This window comes from Bos indicus, chromosome 1 (assembly GCF_029378745.1).
Source record: "Bos indicus isolate NIAB-ARS_2022 breed Sahiwal x Tharparkar chromosome 1, NIAB-ARS_B.indTharparkar_mat_pri_1.0, whole genome shotgun sequence".
NCBI classification, from domain to species: Eukaryota; Metazoa; Chordata; class Mammalia; order Artiodactyla; family Bovidae; genus Bos; species Bos indicus.
In genome coordinates, this window is record NC_091760.1 from 45,889,763 (window position 1) to 45,907,460 (window position 17,698).

The 17,698-nt window shown below is 40.7% G+C and overlaps 1 protein-coding gene across 4 annotated transcripts in view; it reads left to right on the forward strand.

Moving 5' to 3' along the window:
* Positions 1-7,137: 7,137 nt before the first annotated feature.
* The window catches only part of TFG (trafficking from ER to golgi regulator), a 32,336-nt gene continuing 21,775 nt past the window's right edge, over positions 7,138-17,698 (forward strand). For 2 of the 4 annotated variants that reach the window (XM_019971839.2, XM_019971970.2), the window contains exons 1-3: positions 7,138-7,414; positions 12,664-12,890; positions 16,649-16,732. In XM_019971839.2, the coding sequence (XP_019827398.1) occupies positions 12,707-12,890; positions 16,649-16,732 (268 nt within the window). In that variant the 5' untranslated portion in view covers positions 7,138-7,414; positions 12,664-12,706. The remainder of the gene's footprint in view (positions 7,415-12,663; positions 12,891-16,648; positions 16,733-17,698) is intronic. The other 2 variants (XM_019971893.2, XM_019971779.2) reach the window with 2 other exon arrangements.

Below are 17,698 nucleotides of genomic sequence, written 5' to 3' on the forward strand. Positions count from 1 at the left end.
TTCTACCACCGTGTGTTAGTTTTGCCTGTTCCATAATGCCATGTGAATAGGACCATATCCTCTTTTGAGTCTGCCTTCTTTAATTCAGCATAGGGTCTTTGAGATTCATCCATGTTATATGTATATATCAGTGGCTTGCTTTTTATTGCTGAGTAAAATTCAGTTTGGTTAGATCACATCTTGTTTATGTATTCACTAGTTGAGGGACATTTGGTCATTTTCAGGTTTTGAAAACCATGAATAAAACTGATACAACCATCCTTCTATAAGTCTTTGTGTAGATATGTTTTCTCTTAAAATATCTAGTATAGTGTGATACTGAGTCGTAAAGTAAGTGTATATTTAACTATGCAGGAAACTGCCAGTTTTGCAAAGTAGTTTTGCCATTTTATACTCTCAGTAGCAATATACGGGAATTAGTATTTAAAGTCCTGATTTTTGAATTGTTTCAAAAAGCGGAAAAAGGTCATAAATTCTTTTTGCAAGTGGTTGACCATGTTTCTGAAAGATCCCATTGCTTGATATGTTAGCCCTTTATTTTAACAAAGAAAAAAATAAAAGGAAAGCAGAGTGGTATGATCTTACGCTGTTATCTCTTAAAAGCTGTATTTCCCAGGGAACTATAGTCCAATTCTTATCTTCTTTCAGTAGAGTTTCGTTACACGTGTAAGTATCACATTGATAATTTGCTGAACTTTGATATAATCTGCTATGAAATCATGACATATTGAGACCTTCTGGACCTTTGCAATGACAAAAATTTGATTTTTCTGCCATAGTACCTACCAAGTAATAGCAGACTAGGGCAGCATTCTGGACTGGCGGTGTGGTCTCAGCTACAAGTTATGTGACTTAAAGCAAGACATTTGCCTCTCTGGGCATAAGCCTAGGCTCTACCTTTGTAAAAGGCAGGACTGGTGGCTCAGATGGCAAAGAATCCCCCTGCAGTTTAGGAGACCCAGATTTGATCCCTTGGTCAAGAAGATCCCCTGGAGAAAGGGAATGGCTACCCATCCTGGTATTCTTGCCTGGAGAATTCCATGGACAGAGGAGCTTGGTGGGCCACAGTCCATGGGGTCTCAAAGAGTTGGACACGACTGAGCAATTAACATTATTACTACTAGGTAAATTCTGTACCAGCTCTAGAATTTTGTGACTCTAAATACAGGATGAAATTATTTTAAAATTATTTTTTCACCTACATATTACATGAGTATATTCCTTTAAAAAAGAAAATAGAGCATGCCAGATAGAGCCAAAGTTCCAGCCCCTTCACCTATACAGAACAGCCTTCAAGGAGCAGTTTCTCTAAAGAGAGGTGGATGTAGAGCCCTCATGGTAGGGCAGTGGGTCTCAGTGGATATGCAGCTGGTAGGACAGACTAAGTATTTTGCTAAGAATGACTAACTCAGAGGTATACAGTAAGAATATCATTTTCTCCTTTATTATTTCTACATGGGGTAGCAGCTTTCTTTATTTACACAAATAGATCTTTATGTTTGGCCAGTGGTGGGGAGGCTCACCTGACCAACTGGCCCCTATCTGGTCCTCATGAGTTTCCCCTTCTGTTTGGAGTTCTCTTATTTAGCCAACTGCTGCCACACAGAGCTGACTCTCAGGGAGGGATCTAACTTCTCCTATGAAATTCTTACCCTGGAAGGAACTTACGTCATTTCTTTGGTTCCTCTGAGGGTAGCTGAGATGATTGAAACTTTCAAAATGATTTACACTAACTACTAAAAGAGAACATGATGAAATAGATGTTTCATCCAACTTGTTTACAAGGCTCCGAATCTTTGTCCCACTTTCTATCAAAGAATCTCCCTTTTTCACCCTTAGGATTTTTTCTATTGGGAGACTGTGAGCCACGCTGACTTATGAAGAGAAAGATCAGGTGGTAGGTAAGTGAGTTGACTATATTCCTCAAAACCACAGTACAGCTATAACCCTTGTTCAGATATCTGTGAAACTTGGTAATAACCTTCAAATGTAGAGTTCTCATTTCTCCCCTTGCTATAGGCTAAGCTAAAGGTCTCTCCTTATACTGTTTCTCCTTTTTTCACATACTTCCACCTTTCACATTTCTAATTCAGGGTTATTCTATGTGTTCATTTCAAACCAAATTCTCCTGGACATAGGGGAGAGGCCCAGGTGATCATGAAGTTCAATTTACTCTGTCAGTATTTTTCCAAATGCCACACACACAAAAATAGATGGGGTTTTTAACTAACAGCACTTTAAAGGTGTGCTTATGGAGTTTCCAGAACAATCTTCTTGGTGGTTTGTTTGATGCTTATCCCAATAAATGTGACCATAAGTGCTTAGGAAGTGGCAATTGTATAACTTAGCTTTTCTGGTTTCTCTAACGAAAGGCAGCAGTAACTAAAATCAGTGTCTACACACAGAGTGGGAGAAAGCATGTTCTTGGTAAGAGTGGCAAGTGGCTCAATCCAGTCTATTGTTCCGTGGCCAATTATCACCAGCATTTATTGGGAGCCTAAGTACAGGGACCTGTATCATCAGCAACTGTGGCACATTACAGAAGAGCAATAACTTATTTCACTGACTCAACAGATATTCACTGAATGCCACATAAGAGAGGAGCAAAAAGGGAAATATGATTTATGGGTAATGTTCTTATCTTTGGGTTGGGTGTTGAACTCCAGCTGTTCATGAGGCTCTTAAATTAATTTTTTAATGTAATTTTTATATAGGATCAGGAACACAAAAGGTCACTGATGTTTTTGTGAACAGTTTAGTAATTTAGTTAAAACAAGAAAATGGGCAGGATATGGTTTTGGTTATAAAGGTGTTTATAACCTAAAGGGGGAAATTTGACAAACTCAGAGAATAATTTCATGCTGTCATATAACATATTACTAAACCTAAATATCCTTGATTTCATGCCCAGTCACAGTACTGTAAGCCTACATCCTACTGCATAGCAAGAAGCAAAATCTTTTACAAAGTTTTTCATTGAAAATTTCTAAATGTGTATTTCTGAAGAATCCTGGGGAAATGCTTTAATGTGGCATAAAAGTCTTTCTTGTCTCAGGTCACCTTAGCCTCTGATCTGGCTTCCAAATGATGCTTTACTAATCTGATGTCTCACTTCTTTCCCCAGGCAGCTCTTGCTTCTGCTTTGACCAGAGGAATCATCACTACCATATCTCTCAGTTTCCTCAGTAGTACCCAGGGTCAGTCAGTCAGTCAGTCAGTTCAGTCTCTCAGTTGTATCCAACTCTCTGCGACCCCATAGACCAGCATCAGGCCTCCCTGTCCATCACCAACTCCTGGAGTTTACTCAGACTCACATCCACTGAGTCAGTGATGCCATCCAACCATCTCATCCTCTGTTGGCCCCTCTTCCTCCCGCCTTCAATCTTTCCCAAAATCAGGGTCTTTTCAAATGAGTCAGGGACAAGTTTAACATTAAACAAGACTTCACCGATGGCTTGAGGATGAAGCACAAGGGAATAACAACATAAAGAACTTTAAGCTGCTTTCAGAGTCCACAAGCCCTAGTCCCTCTGAAGGCAAAAGTACGGGTGCCTCTCTTACCAGCTTCCAGCTGGCCCCAGTGTTCAGTTCAGTCCAGTCACTAGTCGTGTCCGACTCTTTGCGACCCCATGACCTGCAGCACACCAGGCTTCCCTGTCCATCACCAACTCCCGGAGTTTACTCAAACACGTCCATCGAGTCGGTGATGCCATCCAGCCATTTCATCCTCTGTTGTCCCCTTTTCCTCCTGCCCCCAATCCCTCCCATCATCAGAGTCTTTTTCAATGAGTCAACTCTTCGCATGAGGTGGCCAAAGTACTGGAGTTTCAGCTTTAGCATCATCATTCCTTCCAAAGAACACCCAGGACTGATCTACTTTAGAATGGACTGGTTGGATCTCCTTGCAGTCCAAGGGACTCTCAAGAGTCTTCTCCAACACCACAGTTCAAAAGCATCAATTCTTCAGCACTCAGCTTTCTTTATAGTCCAACTCTCACATCCATACATGACTACTGAAAAAACCATAGCCTTTACAAAATGGAACTTTGCTGACAAAGGAATGTCTCTGCTTTTGAATATGTTGTCTAGGTTGGACATAACTTTCCTTCCAAGGAGTAAGTGTCTTTTAATTTCATGGCTGCAGTCACCATCTGCAGTGATTTTGGAGCCCAGAAAAATAAAGGATGACACTGTTTCCCCATCTATTTGCTATGAAGCGATGGGACCAGATGCCATGATCTTCGTTTTCTGAATGTTGAGCTTTAAGCCAACTTTTTCACTCTCCTCTTTCACTTTCATCAAGAGGCTTTTTAGTTCCTTTTCACTTTCTGCTATAAGGGTGGTGTCATCTGCATATCTGAGGTTATTGATATTTCTCCTGGCAATCTTGATTCCAGCTTGTGCTTCTTCCAGCCCAGCGTTTCTCATGATGTATTCTGCAAAGAAGTTAAATAAGCAGGGTGACAGTATACAGCCTGGACGTACTCCTTTTCCTATTTGGAACCAGTCTGTTGTTCCATGTCCAGTTCTAACTGTTGCTTCCTGACCTGCATACAGGTTTCTCAAGAGGCAGGTCAGGTGGTCTGGTATTCCCATCTCTTTCAGAATTTTCCACAGTTGATTGTGATCCACACAGTCAAAAGCTTTGGCATAGTCAATAAAGCAGAAGTAGATGTTTTTCTGGAACTCTCTTGCTTTTTCGATGATCCAGCGGATGTTGGCAATTTGATCTTTGGTTCCTCTGCCTTTTCTAAAAACAGCTTGAACATCAGGAAGTTCATGGTTCACGTATTGCTGAAGCCTGGCTTGGAGAATTTTGAGCATTACTTTTGCTAGCATGTGAGATGAGGGCAATTGTGCAGTAGTTTGAGCATTCTTTGGCATTGCCTTTCTTTGGGATTGGAATGAAAACTGACCTTTTCCAGTCCTGTGGCCACTGCTGAGTTTTCCAAATTTGCTGGCATATTGAGTGCAGCACTTTCACAGCATCATCTTTCAGGATTTGAAATAGCTCAACTGGAATTCCATCACCTCCACTACCTTTGTTCGTAGTGATGCTTTCTAAGGCCCATTTGACTTCACATTCCAGGATGTCTGGCTCTAGGTCAGTGATCACACCATTGTGATTATCTTGGTCATGAAGATCTTTTTTGTACAGTTCTTCTGTGTATTCTTGCCACCTCTTCTTAATATCTTCTGCTTCTGTTAGGTCCATACCATTTCTGTCCTTTATCGAGCCCATCTTTGCATGAAGTGTTCCCTTGGTATCTCTTAATTTTCTTGAAGAGATCTCTAGTCTTTCCCATTCTGTTGTTTTCCTCTATTTCTTTGCATTGATTGCTGAGGAAGGCTTTCTTATCTCTTCTTGCTATTCTTTGGAACTCTGCATTCAGATGCTTATATCTTTCCTTTTCTCCTTTGCTTTTCACTTCTCTTCACAGCTATTTGTAAGGCCTCCCCAGAGAGCCATTTTGCTTTTTTGCATTTCTTTTCCATGGGGATGGTCTTGATCCCTGTCTCCTGTACAATGTCATGAACCTCCGTCCATAGTTCATCAGGCACTCTATCTATCAGATCTAGTCCCTTAAATCTATTTCTCACTTCCACTGTCTAATCATAAAGGATTTGATTTAGGTCATACCTGAATGGTCTAGTGGTTTTCTCTACTTTCTTCCATTTAAGTATGAATTTGGCAATAAGGAGTTTTGCTGACTGTATAGAGCTTCTCCATCTTTGGCTGCAAAGAATATAATCAATCTGATTTTGGCGTTGACCCTTACTACAGTCTTCGGCCCCAGTGTAGTAGGGATCAATTTATTTCTTCTCAATGGCAAGCCCTTTGCCCAGGAGCCTAGAAAGAGGAAATGCTTTCCCCTCATGCCAGGCTAAGGTTCATCTCCTTATCCTCTGCCCCAAGCTCTGAGTTTTCTTTAGGGATATTGACAGTGGTGTTATTCACTGTTTGCCAGAATTTTATCTCTCTCTGTATTTGTGTGGTTTAATCCAATATCAAACCACCTCAAAGACATCAGAATACTATTACCAACAGAAGTTAGTTTCCCCAAATCTGCATCATTCAGTTCTAAATTACAAGCAATGAAGAACAAGTCTTTGGAGAAAATCTTGAACTTTTCTCATTCTTACTACAGTCTTTTTCTCCCCAAATGCTGCCAAGCAATTGCTCAAAGAATAATACATAGAATGTTGGAAATTACATTTCAGAGACAAAGAATTCTAAAATCAAATATTTCACTCTGAAACATAATTTTTCAGACTTAGAACTGCAAAAATGTCACTCTTTACTAAAGTGCATAACTTCTCACCTTAAATTCACTTTACTTATCTGGTGAACAACTGAGGAACAAGTGAGTTCAAATTGATTTTTGCTGAGTCTTCATCTTAGAAAGCAAAAGTTTCCAGCAACTTTTAAGATAGCACTCCCCTCCCCATGCCGATTCCATCACCTATTCCCCGCCTCCTCCCAAATTTCAGGCTTCAGTCTAAAGCCAGCATACTTCTTATATAAACACGCATATTCAAAACAAATGCTTTAGATAAATGAAAAGAGTATGTAATGCACGCCCAAATATCTTATTTCCAAAATGGCTCTGGGATCCTTAATGAGTTCTAATTTCCTAGCCTTCACCTTTTACACATCCATAAAATCTGCCCTGTCTCGTAAACGCTGTTGGGAACTCCTTGTTCAGAAACTGATTCATTCCCATTCCCCGCACAGTGCCTGACAAAGCGTAGGCGCCCAATAATGAATGAATGAGTTTGTAGAAGGAAGGCGGGGAAAAGGTTAGTTTTTTCTAGATAGGACTAGGAGAACTACAATGGCTACAAAACAACAAAAAAACACAAACTTGGACAAACGCCTACTCTTAGCTCTCAGAGTCCAGAAGACCAAATTACGTCCCGCCCACGGGCGAGAAACGGGAAATACTACTGCTTAGGAAAACCGGAAGTGCCTGGTCACGCCCCGCGCATGCGTCCATCCGTTCTGCGTGCACTTCCTACACTTATCCAGTCATCCAGTGAGAAAGCAGAGACTCAGACCCCTGCAGACCCCGGCGTCGTTAGTCCCCGCCCTATCGACGTCGCGCATGCGTCCTGGGTCGGTCCGATAGCTCTGAGGCGGAGCGAAAGGACAGATTTTCTTCTTATTCCCGCCCCTCTTCGTTCCCCACCTGCCACGTACTGGGCCCGAGCTCTCGCTAGGCTTGGTGGGTCAGTGCGATTGGTCGGGGCCCGCGCGAGTCTGCCAGCGAGGTGCGGCGGCCCCGGAGGGCAACCGAGTGGGCTGTGACCGCAGCCTTCCCCCAACGCCCCAAAGCCCGACGGTGGCGGCCTCGCACGGGGTCGGATCAGCGGAGACCCGCGGAGGGGCGGCAGTGGCGGCCTCGGGAAGACGGTATGGCCGCTGAAGACGGGGTCGCGGCAGATTTCTCCGGCCAGGCTGGCCGGGAGACGTGGAAACGCTGCGAGGGCCTCGTTCGAACCGGCGAGCGCGGGGCGGGTGGGGTCGGAGGGGTCGTGGGAAGGTTCTGGAGGCCGAGGACTGAGGCCGGGCCGGGCCTCGCCTCGAGGAGAGGCCACGGCGGGGGAGGGGCGGAGTGGGGGTGCCACTGGCCACCGTGGCAACGAAGCGGACCTATGGGGAGCTTTAGGAGATGTTTGTGCCAGCAAGAACATTTGTGTCGATCGCGCTTGGCTCCAAGGCGTCGGACAGCCGGAGGGAGCGGAGAGGGATTTTTGGAGATCTGGGGTGGTCCAGTGCCTAACCCTCAGAGGTGCTTGAAAGGGTGAGAAGTGGGGAGAATGGCGCCTATGGGAATTAGTTGATTGGGGGTCGCCTGGGGAAGCCTTGTTCCTTGACCATATTAGTGCTTCATCAAGCGCCGTCTGGAGGCCAAACCCAGTCTAGTAGTGGTGATGACAACTAACTTTTCAAGAGTTTACTTTGCTAGGCAATGTGCTAAGTAGTTTAAATTCACAGTCTCATTTAATCGTTACAAGGATTCTTCCAAATTTAGATATTCCCATTTTGCAGTTGACGAAGGTGAGACTTTAAGAAGTATTTCCTGAGGTCACGCAGCTAGTGGGAGAAATCTTTACCATCAACGCTGTCTTTGGGTCAGGCAGAATTTGAGGCCCTTTGCATTCTTTGGAGTACTCGAAGGTTGGTTTTGTTTAGGGTTTCTTAAAGGAAATTTCTACCCTCTGGAGTTGCCTAAGCAAATTCACTGAACAGGGCCCTCACCACAGGGCTGGTGGAGCTGGAGGTTTGGTCACTGAACCTGGATCCTGGTTCAAAGAGGCAGGCTTTTTACATGTTTCCTTGGGCATGTCACTTTACTGTCCAGTTCTGAGAACAGTGTTCCTGTTGGAAGATTTCATAAGTTAGTGGCCGAGTCATTTCTGGCCTTCAGAGGGAGTAGGGCAAAGACACGATGAAAGGAGAAATGGGGAGCTGAAAAAGCTGTGAGGATGTCACCAGCAGCCCTGGGAACTAGTAGTTCATAGCAGTCTCTACTTTGTGATTGAGGCTAGAGAAAAAGAGGACCTGGATTCTACAGTTACATAAAAAAATAGGGTGATAGGATTTTCTCTGGAAGAGAGAATTTCGAGGTGCTTTTGTTTTTGTGATAACCTGTTTTATACCATAACTTATGGCGATGACTGCACAAAATGGAGACAGCCTTAGGAAAGAAGACCTGGTTCCTGGCCACAGGTAGTTTACAGTCCAAGAGAAGCACTAGCCAGTAAGTGAATTCGCAGGCAAACATGGCAGGTGTCAAGTATTTAAAAAGGGGCTCATATTTTCAGAGTCATTGGAACTGGGCACCAATTCCTTTATGATCAAAAGGATTATATCAATTATATTCATTGTTGGAAATGTCTCTATTTAGGGTTATGTCAGTTGTAGGGAGTCATCTCTAGCTAGTGTGAAGGCTTGACTTAGGAACTGACCTGATAGTACTGCCTTTTTTTAATCTATCAGAACTTTATCACTTGTCATTCATGTTTTGTTTAGGGAACAAAAAGTATTAAAAATCTTTACTTACTGTATGTCAGGCACTATTCTAGAAGCTACTGAGAATAGGTAGTACTATCCTGCTGGAGCTAAGCCCTGGTCCTTCAACTGCATTATTGACGGTTTACACATCCTGTAGGGAAGAGAAGATTACATAGATTGATTTGAAGTTCTTTATTACTCTCAGGCTGCAAGACAAACAAAGAGAAATCTTAACCATCTTACTGAAGTAATTATATTTCAGAACTTGGCACGCAGTAGGTATTTAAGTGTTTGCCAAATGAAGAGGGCTGGTTTGGCTCACAGGTGAAGGGGGGTTGTATGGAGGTTTCAGTTAATCCAAGTCTTTAGGAAATGTCCATCCTCAGAATTGGCAGATAAAACACTGACTGTATTCTCTTTCTATGTTAAGACATGCGTAGCATCTGGGTGGTAGAACATAGTACACTCTGTTCTTAACTGACCTTAGAGTGTTAGATTCTGTATTTAATGCACCATTTTAAGATGGGCATTAAAGATTCATTCATAGAATTAATTTGTTCAGAGGATGTCAAGGGAGTCTAGAGACAATAATAAGTACTTAATTGGAAGGACATGTGGCATTTGTATGAGGATACTAGGGCATTTATGTATACTACTGATTAAATGAATTAGGATTCATGAAAACTTCCTTCAAATATTTGAAGTGTTGGTGTGTTGGGGGCCAGGTAGAGTGTTTTCACACACACACAAAGGAGCAGATGTAGAGAACTAGGAAAACTAAATATGTTAATAAAATAACACATTTAAGAGAAGAAAGTAGAATGCTCCTAGTAGAAAAGCATAGTTTTGAAACCAGAATGTGACCAGTAGGAAATGCTCTGTGGTTACAAATAATGTGTTCATGAACATCTTGGTCTCGGAAAGAAGAGATAGGCCTTGAGAAGAAGAGATATTAACATATTAATTAAGCGAAAGTGTATTTTCTGTTGTTATACGATAATGGTATAAATTACTAGAGACTGCAGACATTATTTTGAATTTAGGATTGCAAAGTCATTATAGGAGAAGCACGCTGAATACCTAAGATTAAGATAAAACCCAAGAAGGCAGAATTCAATAGCAAGTTAGTATTTAGTTCTCTGACACTGTCTTATTTTTAAGGGTGCTGTCTAATCACACATACTCAGGATTGGGGATGGGAGCGTTACGGAGGATGGAGAAACAATAGTGGACAGTCTTTTAGAAAGCTCAGGAGGATGTCACTGATTTGTTCTTTATCCTCAAGTTCTGAAAATAAGAAAATTGGAGAAAATGCTCATGTAGTCTGTCTTATTTTAGCGAGAAAATTTTGAAACTATTTTAGTGTTCTCACATACTTTGCTCTTCAGGGTTAGCATTTAATATACACATGCTAGTAGGGTTTGGAAGCTAGTATTTAATGATTGTCCTTCTTTTAATGACTGTAGAATAATTAACTGTGCTAGGCACTGTTCTAGGCTCCAGAAATAACAGTGAACAAAACCATTTATTTCCCTATTTTCTAGTGGAAAAGAATAAAAATTAATACTTTTTAAATGTTTGGTAGTGATTAGTGCTTTCCAGAAAATGAAGCTGAATAAGAAAGTGACAGTAAAGCCATTTTAAATTAGATAGCCAGGAAAAACCTCTGAGAAGTTAGCATTTGATCAGAGATATGAATCATGTGAGGGGTGTGAAAAGGGGTCAAGGTTAAGGAAGCAGCAAGTGCCAAGTCTTGAGAAGGAGATGGTAAAATCTGAGTGTAGCAGAGTGGCCAGGGAGAGAGGTGGGAAATGAAGTTAAATCAGACCTTGACCTTGTAGTTCTGGCTTTTATCAAGAGTGAGAAGAGACTCTATTGGAAGATTTTAAAGTAGTTATACTCAGTTCAGTTCAGTCACTCAGTCATGTCTGACTCTTTGCGACCCCATGAATCGCAGCACGCCAGGCCTCCCTGTCCATTACCATTTCCTGGAGTTCACTCAAACTCACATCCATCGAATCGGTGATGCCATCCAGCCATCTCATCCTCTGTCGTCCCCTTTTCCTCCTGCCCCCAATACCTCCCAGATTTTATTTAACAGGATAACTCTGATGTGTTGAGGGTACTTTTGTTAAGCATTTTACATAGAAATGTATCTCAAATAGTTCCCATTTGTGTTCTCTTCCATTAGAGGTCATTTCTATGTAAAACCATCAAAATTGCCTTTATAGGTCGTGTCCATTTGACGGCCTCTAAACCCTTCAGTTCAGACAGTAAAGCATCTACCTGCAATGCGGGAGACCTGGGTTCGATCCCTGGGTCGGGAAGATCCCCTGGAGAGGGAGATGGCAACCCACTCCAGTATTCTTGCCTGGAGAATCCCATGGACGGAGGAGTCCACGGGTTCGCAAAGAGTTGGACACGACTGAGCAACTTCACTCACTCACTCACTCACTCACTTGTTAAGCAAACAAAGGTAAAAGGCAGGCAGACCAGTTAGGAGTCTTTTGCAGTAATCCAGGTAAGAGATGATGGTGGCTTGGATTAAGTTGATAGAGGTGAAGAGTAGACCTCTAGAGATATTCTGAAAGTTGTGGCAGCTATATTCATTGGCAATTTGGTATATGTAAAGTGTGCGGGAAAGAGAGGAACTAAGTTTTTTTTGTTGTTTATTTTGAATATCTTAGGAGAATTGTTATTAATAGAGATGGAGAAAACTACAAGAGAAGCACACTTTGAGGGGAAGATCAGGATTTTGTTCTAGACATGTTAAGTAAGAAATCTAAATCAGATGAGCAGTTAAATATATGGGTAAAATAATAACAGACATAAAATAATAAAAGTTATTTTTTTATGCACATAATAAAACCAGTTCCAGACTATTTTACCATAAATATGGTAACATTGGAACAGTGAATTTCCTTTGAAACTGAGAATTTCTTAGATTCTAATAGATGGGGAAACAGTGGAAACAATGTCAGACTTTATTTTGGGGGGCTTCAAAATCACTGCAGATAGTGACTGCAGCCATGAAATTAAAAGATGCTTACTCCTTGGAAGGAAGGTTATGACCAACCTAGATAGCATATTGAAAAGCAGAGACATTACTTTGCCAACAAAGGTCCGTCTAGTCAAGGCTATGGTTTTTCCTGTGGTCATGTAAGGATGTGAGAGTTGGACTGTGAAGAAAGCTGAGCGCCAAAGAATTGATGCTTTTGAACTGTGGTGTTGGAGAAGACTCTTGAGAGTCCCTTGGACTGCAAGGAGATCCAACCAGTCCATTCTGAAGGAGATCAGCCCTTTGGAAGGAATGATGCTAAAGCTGAAACTCCAATACTTTGGCCACCTCATGCGAAGTGTTGACTCATTGGAAAAGACTCTGATGCTGGGAGGGATTGGGGGCAGGAGGAGAAGGGAACGGCAGAAGATGAGATGGCTGGATGGATGGCATCATTGACTTGATGGACGTGGGTCTGAGTGAACTCTGGGAGATGGTGATGGACAGGGAGGCCTGGCGTGCTGTGATTCATGGGGTCGTAGAGTTAGATACGACTGAGCGACTGAACTGAACTGAATAGTAGCTTTGCTTTTTAGCTTTTTAAGTATGTTTTATAGCTATTTAATCATCAAGATCATTTTGTCAGTCTTTCTCTAGAGTTATATATATACAACATCCTGGAGTCCACCATGAATGGGCAGTTGGATCTGAGTGGGAAACTAATCATAAAAGCTCAACTTGGGGAGGATATTCGACGAATTCCCATTCATAATGAAGATATTACTTATGATGAGTTAGTGTTAATGATGCAGCGAGTCTTCAGAGGAAAACTTCTGAGTAATGATGAAGTTACAATAAAATATAAAGATGAAGGTAAGAGTATTTCTCAAGTTTTTAGAAGTTTAAATATTATATGTGTTCTTTTGCCCATTTTTCATTGAACTCCAAATAAAAATTCTGTTTCCTCCTATGGTAATTGAGTACCACTTTCCTTTACTTAAGGGAATGCTCATGTAGTTAGTTATAAGTTAAAAATTTGCCAAGTGATTTATTATTAGAAAGGGGTTTTAAGTGATAGGATACTGTCACACATTTTTACAAGCCATTTGTTTTTCTTTTATGCCTGTACAATTCTGGCTTCCTTTTTGCTTTAAAACCAAACTTACACTTATATTTCCTAAAGTGAAAGGGATGGTAGTACATTTTGAATGAGAAAGTATTCGTGAAAGTATGGAAAAGCTGATTTTTTGCAGGAATTTTCAGAGCACGTAATATGCTGAAGTACTTTCTCAGTTTATGCAGTGTTCCCAGGCTAATTTGACTACAAAACTTTTTATGGAGATGGGTTTTACCTGACAAATATATCATCAACGACATAGTGGAATTATATTAGTAGACTGTCGTTTCTCTTTTTTGAAACATAAAGCATTTGTTTATTATTGGTATAATCAAGGCAAAATCTCTTTAAAAAATTGGCCTTGATAATGAAAATATAATCAGAATCATTATTCCTGCATTTACAGTTTGTTCTGCTGTTCCGACTGCAGGGTTTCACACCTGCCTCAGTAGACTCTATTTCTTTTTCTTTTGATCTGTCGTCTTTGTTAACATCTCTAATGAAATTGGGCTTTAGGTGGTTACGAGTATCTTTACTACTGCTGAATTTATTTCCAGTCTGTTTCATCTTGATCTCAACACTTGGCACTGCTATCCTCAGCATCGTTTTATAAATACTCTTACTTCTCTGACACTGTGCTATCTCAGTTTTCTTATTCCTAATAGCTTCTGTGTTTCTCTCTGCGTGTTGGTTTAAAGTAATGTCAGCTGTTAGTATAAAAATCTTAAAATCTCAGTGGTTTAACGTTCAAGAAATTATTCAGGGGCCCAGGTTGACATAAGCTCTGATGTCTTCAGTACATGGCTTACAAGCTCACATGCATTCAGCAAGCAGATGCATGAAGATGGAGTATAGAGGATCACATGGGAGATTGTATTCTCTAGGCCTTGAGGTGGTTTATATTTCAGCTCACATCACATTGACCAGACCCCAGTCACATGACTGTGCTGAGATGTTAGTGGGTTGGGAACTTGTCCCTGCTTGGTTAGCCACTTTACAACAACTTAGCCTGTGGAAGGAGAGTATAAATCACTGATGGTCAACTAAGCCAATTATTTCACTAGAGGTATAATATGCTTTTCATTTTTTCAATATTTCATATAATACTGAAAAGTGGAAGTGTTAGGCGCTCAGTTGTGTCCGACTCTTTGCAACCCCATGGACTGTAGCCTGCCAGGCTCCTCTGTTTATGGAATTCTCTAGGTAAGAATACTGGAGTGGATAGTTATGCTCTCCTCCAGGGGATCTTCCTGACCCAGGGATTGAACTCACATCTCTTGTGTCTCCTGCGTTGGCTGCTGCTGCTACTGCTGTTAAGTCGCTTCAGTTGTGTCTGACTCTGTGCGACCCCATAGACAGCAGCCCACCAGGCTCCTCTGTCCCTGGGATTCTCCAGGCAAGAACACTGGAGTGGGTGCCATTTCCTTCTCCAATGCATGAAAGTGAAAAGTGAAAGTGAAGTCGCTCAGTCGTGCCCGACTCTTAGCGACCCTGTGGACTGTAGCCTACCAGGCTCCTCCATCCATGGGATTTTCCAGGCAAGAGTACTGGAGTGGGGTGCCATTGCCTTCTCCGTCTTGCATTGGCAGGCATATTCTTTACCAGCTGAGTCACAGGGGAAACCCCTTCATCTAATGTTACCCAAAACAAATTTTTGAGGGTCATCCTTGTTAAGAAACAAAAAAGGAGAGCGTTTTCTTATTCTCTTCCCTAGTAACGGACTCTGGGAGTTGGTGATGGACAGGGAGGCCTGGCGTGCTGCCTTTCTAGGGTCGCAAAGAGTCGGACACGACTGAGCAACTGAACTGATCTAGTAACGTCATCTATTTACAATATATTGATTATCCCGTTTGACTTCCAAATGTGTGTGTAAATGTGATGAGTTTGTTCTTTTTCTTGTTTGACTTTACAACTCAAGTTTTTAATGGTTTTACCTGAGATGGTTTGCTTTTACCTCAGAGCTGGCAGTGGACTTGGGCAAACTCCGGGAGATAGTGGGGGACCAGGAGGCCGGGTGTGCTGCAGTCCATGGAGTTACAAAGAGTTGGACACGACTTAGTGACTGTACAACAAAACCTGAGATGATTTGCTCTTACCTCAGAGTTGGCATATCTTAAATGAACTTTACTATTTTACTGCCTTTCTTTTAACTCATTTTTGTTTATGGAAGGGTCAGCCAACTCCTTCTTTAAAGGACAACATAATATTTTAGAATTGTGGGTCCTATAAGGCCTTGCTAATCTTTTTTGTAGACCTTTTAAAAATATAAAAAACTATCCTTAGTTTGAATTCTTTAAGCCAGAATTTATCCATTGATTGCAGTTTGTAACTCCCTAGCTTAGGGTATCCTCGTTGTTGAAACTGTCTTCTACATCTGGTTATCACATTGAATTTGTTTTTCATTGTGTTTTTGAGTGCTTTTTTAAATTATACAGATTTGTGTTCCATAGACTGTATTGGGTACTAGTTTAGAGAGCTGACTTAGGTAAAGAATTCCTGATGTCATAGATACTCTTTATTTCTGTTGGGGAAATCAGAAAAGAAAAAATCAGTTATAGAAAATTTCCTTCTTTTACATATGTACTTAAAAATATGTTTATGAGTAGAATCCCTAAAGTTGAGCATTAGATGTGTGTGTTGTGAAAAAAAAAAACCCAAAACATTGGTCTGCTGTAAAGAGAAGATAAAACTCTCAGTTATGGCTTTTATTGCCATCTTTATCCAAAATAACCGGCCTAATCAGTGTTAAAATTGGTGTACAGAGCATGGCTGGAGCAGCCTCTCAGCCTCCCCGTGACAGCCCTGCTCCCCCAGCTGTGTCTGTGAGGATACCTTGGAATGGCTTCTCTTCTGTTTTTTCTCTAGCCATTTTTTCCCTAGCCCTTTGAAAGCTTTTGAACAGGCAATTGATATGCTGATTATAGTATTCTTTATCCTTGGGATCTAGGGGATTTCAGAATCTTGTGTACAGGAATATTTTTCCTGAGGAGAATTGATGGTTTTCATGTTAGTGTTGAGATGATTGGAGACCTGAAAGACTCAACTGTCTACCCATTTATTAGAACAATTTTGCAGAAAAAAAATTTTTGCAACCTTTTTAGTTACTGTTATATATGGCTTCCCCTCCGTTTGTGTCAGTGGTGTTTTACTGTGCTTAGAATTAAAATTTGAATCTTGACAATAATTATTACCTTGATTTCTGGTAAATATATTTAAATATTTTAGAATAGAAAAGATTTCAATCTAAACTGTAATTTCCTCCAGGTGATTAGTAAAAGATTACATTAATCTTAGATATGTGTTGGCTCGTCTTATGAGAATAAGATAAATATCTTGCCATGAAAGAAATAAAATTAATTTAGTATTCTTTTGGATAAATACGTCTTCCCTAGATCCTTTATGCTTAAAGGTTTTATGGAAGATTCTCTATGCTCTGTGATCCACATTTTGCATTTTAATTGATATATATCCTAGCTTACTACTGATGCAAATCTGAAATTTTTATTTGTTTCAGATGGAGATCTTATAACAATTTTTGATAGTTCTGACCTTTCCTTTGCAATTCAGTGTAGTAGGATACTGAAACTGACATTATTTGGTAAGTGCTAAACTTTCTAATATATTTACTCTTCTTTGTATTTTTATGAAATACTTTTTCTGCTGCGTCACTTCAGTCGTGTCCGACTCTGTGCAGCCCCATAGACGGCAGCCCACCAGGCTCCCCTGTCCCTGGGATTCTCCAGGCAAGAACACTGGAGTGGGTTGCCATTTCCTTCTCCAGTGCATGAAAGTGAAAAGTGAAAGTGAAGTCGCTCAGTCATGTCTGACTCTTAGCGACCCCACGGACTGCAGCCTACCAGGCTCCTCCATCCATGGGATTTTCCAGGCAAGAGTACTGGAGTGGGGTGCCACTGCCTTCTCCAGAAATACTTTTTAGTTTATTCCTTTTAAAGATTCAAAATTAAGTGATAATTTTTTCTTCTATATCATAATTTTTAAATTTTAAGGCTTAACTATATCCTTTGAAGATAAATAGAAAGTAGACATATTTTAAATAACTCATCTGCTGTTACCTTAAATAATAATGTATGCCACTTGTATAAGTGTTTCCAGGATTGAAAATAATTTCAGGGTTAAAACTGCAATTTAGTTTAGTTCTTTAAGAATATATAATTGTTTTCCAATGTAGTATGTTTTTACTTATTCTCAGGGTTTAATGTATAGGACTGATACATGAGTTTGAGCAAGCTCCAGGAGTTGGTGATGGACAGGGAAACTTGGTGTGGTGCAGTCCATAGGGTCGCAAAGAGTCGGACACAACTAAGTGACTGAACTGATACTTTTTTTAGACATTGTTTTTTTAAGTAGTATTTCAAGATCTGAGATATTTCTGATTAAAAAACAAATATAAGACTAAATTTAATCTTATAGATTTTATTTTCTTACAGATCATGACAGATGTGCAAGGCAGAACACTAAAGGGAAAAGATAGGAATGATTGCAAAGTTAAAGTAGTAGCATGATTATATGAAAAAAAATGTGGACTTTTTTCCTGGATGTTTTG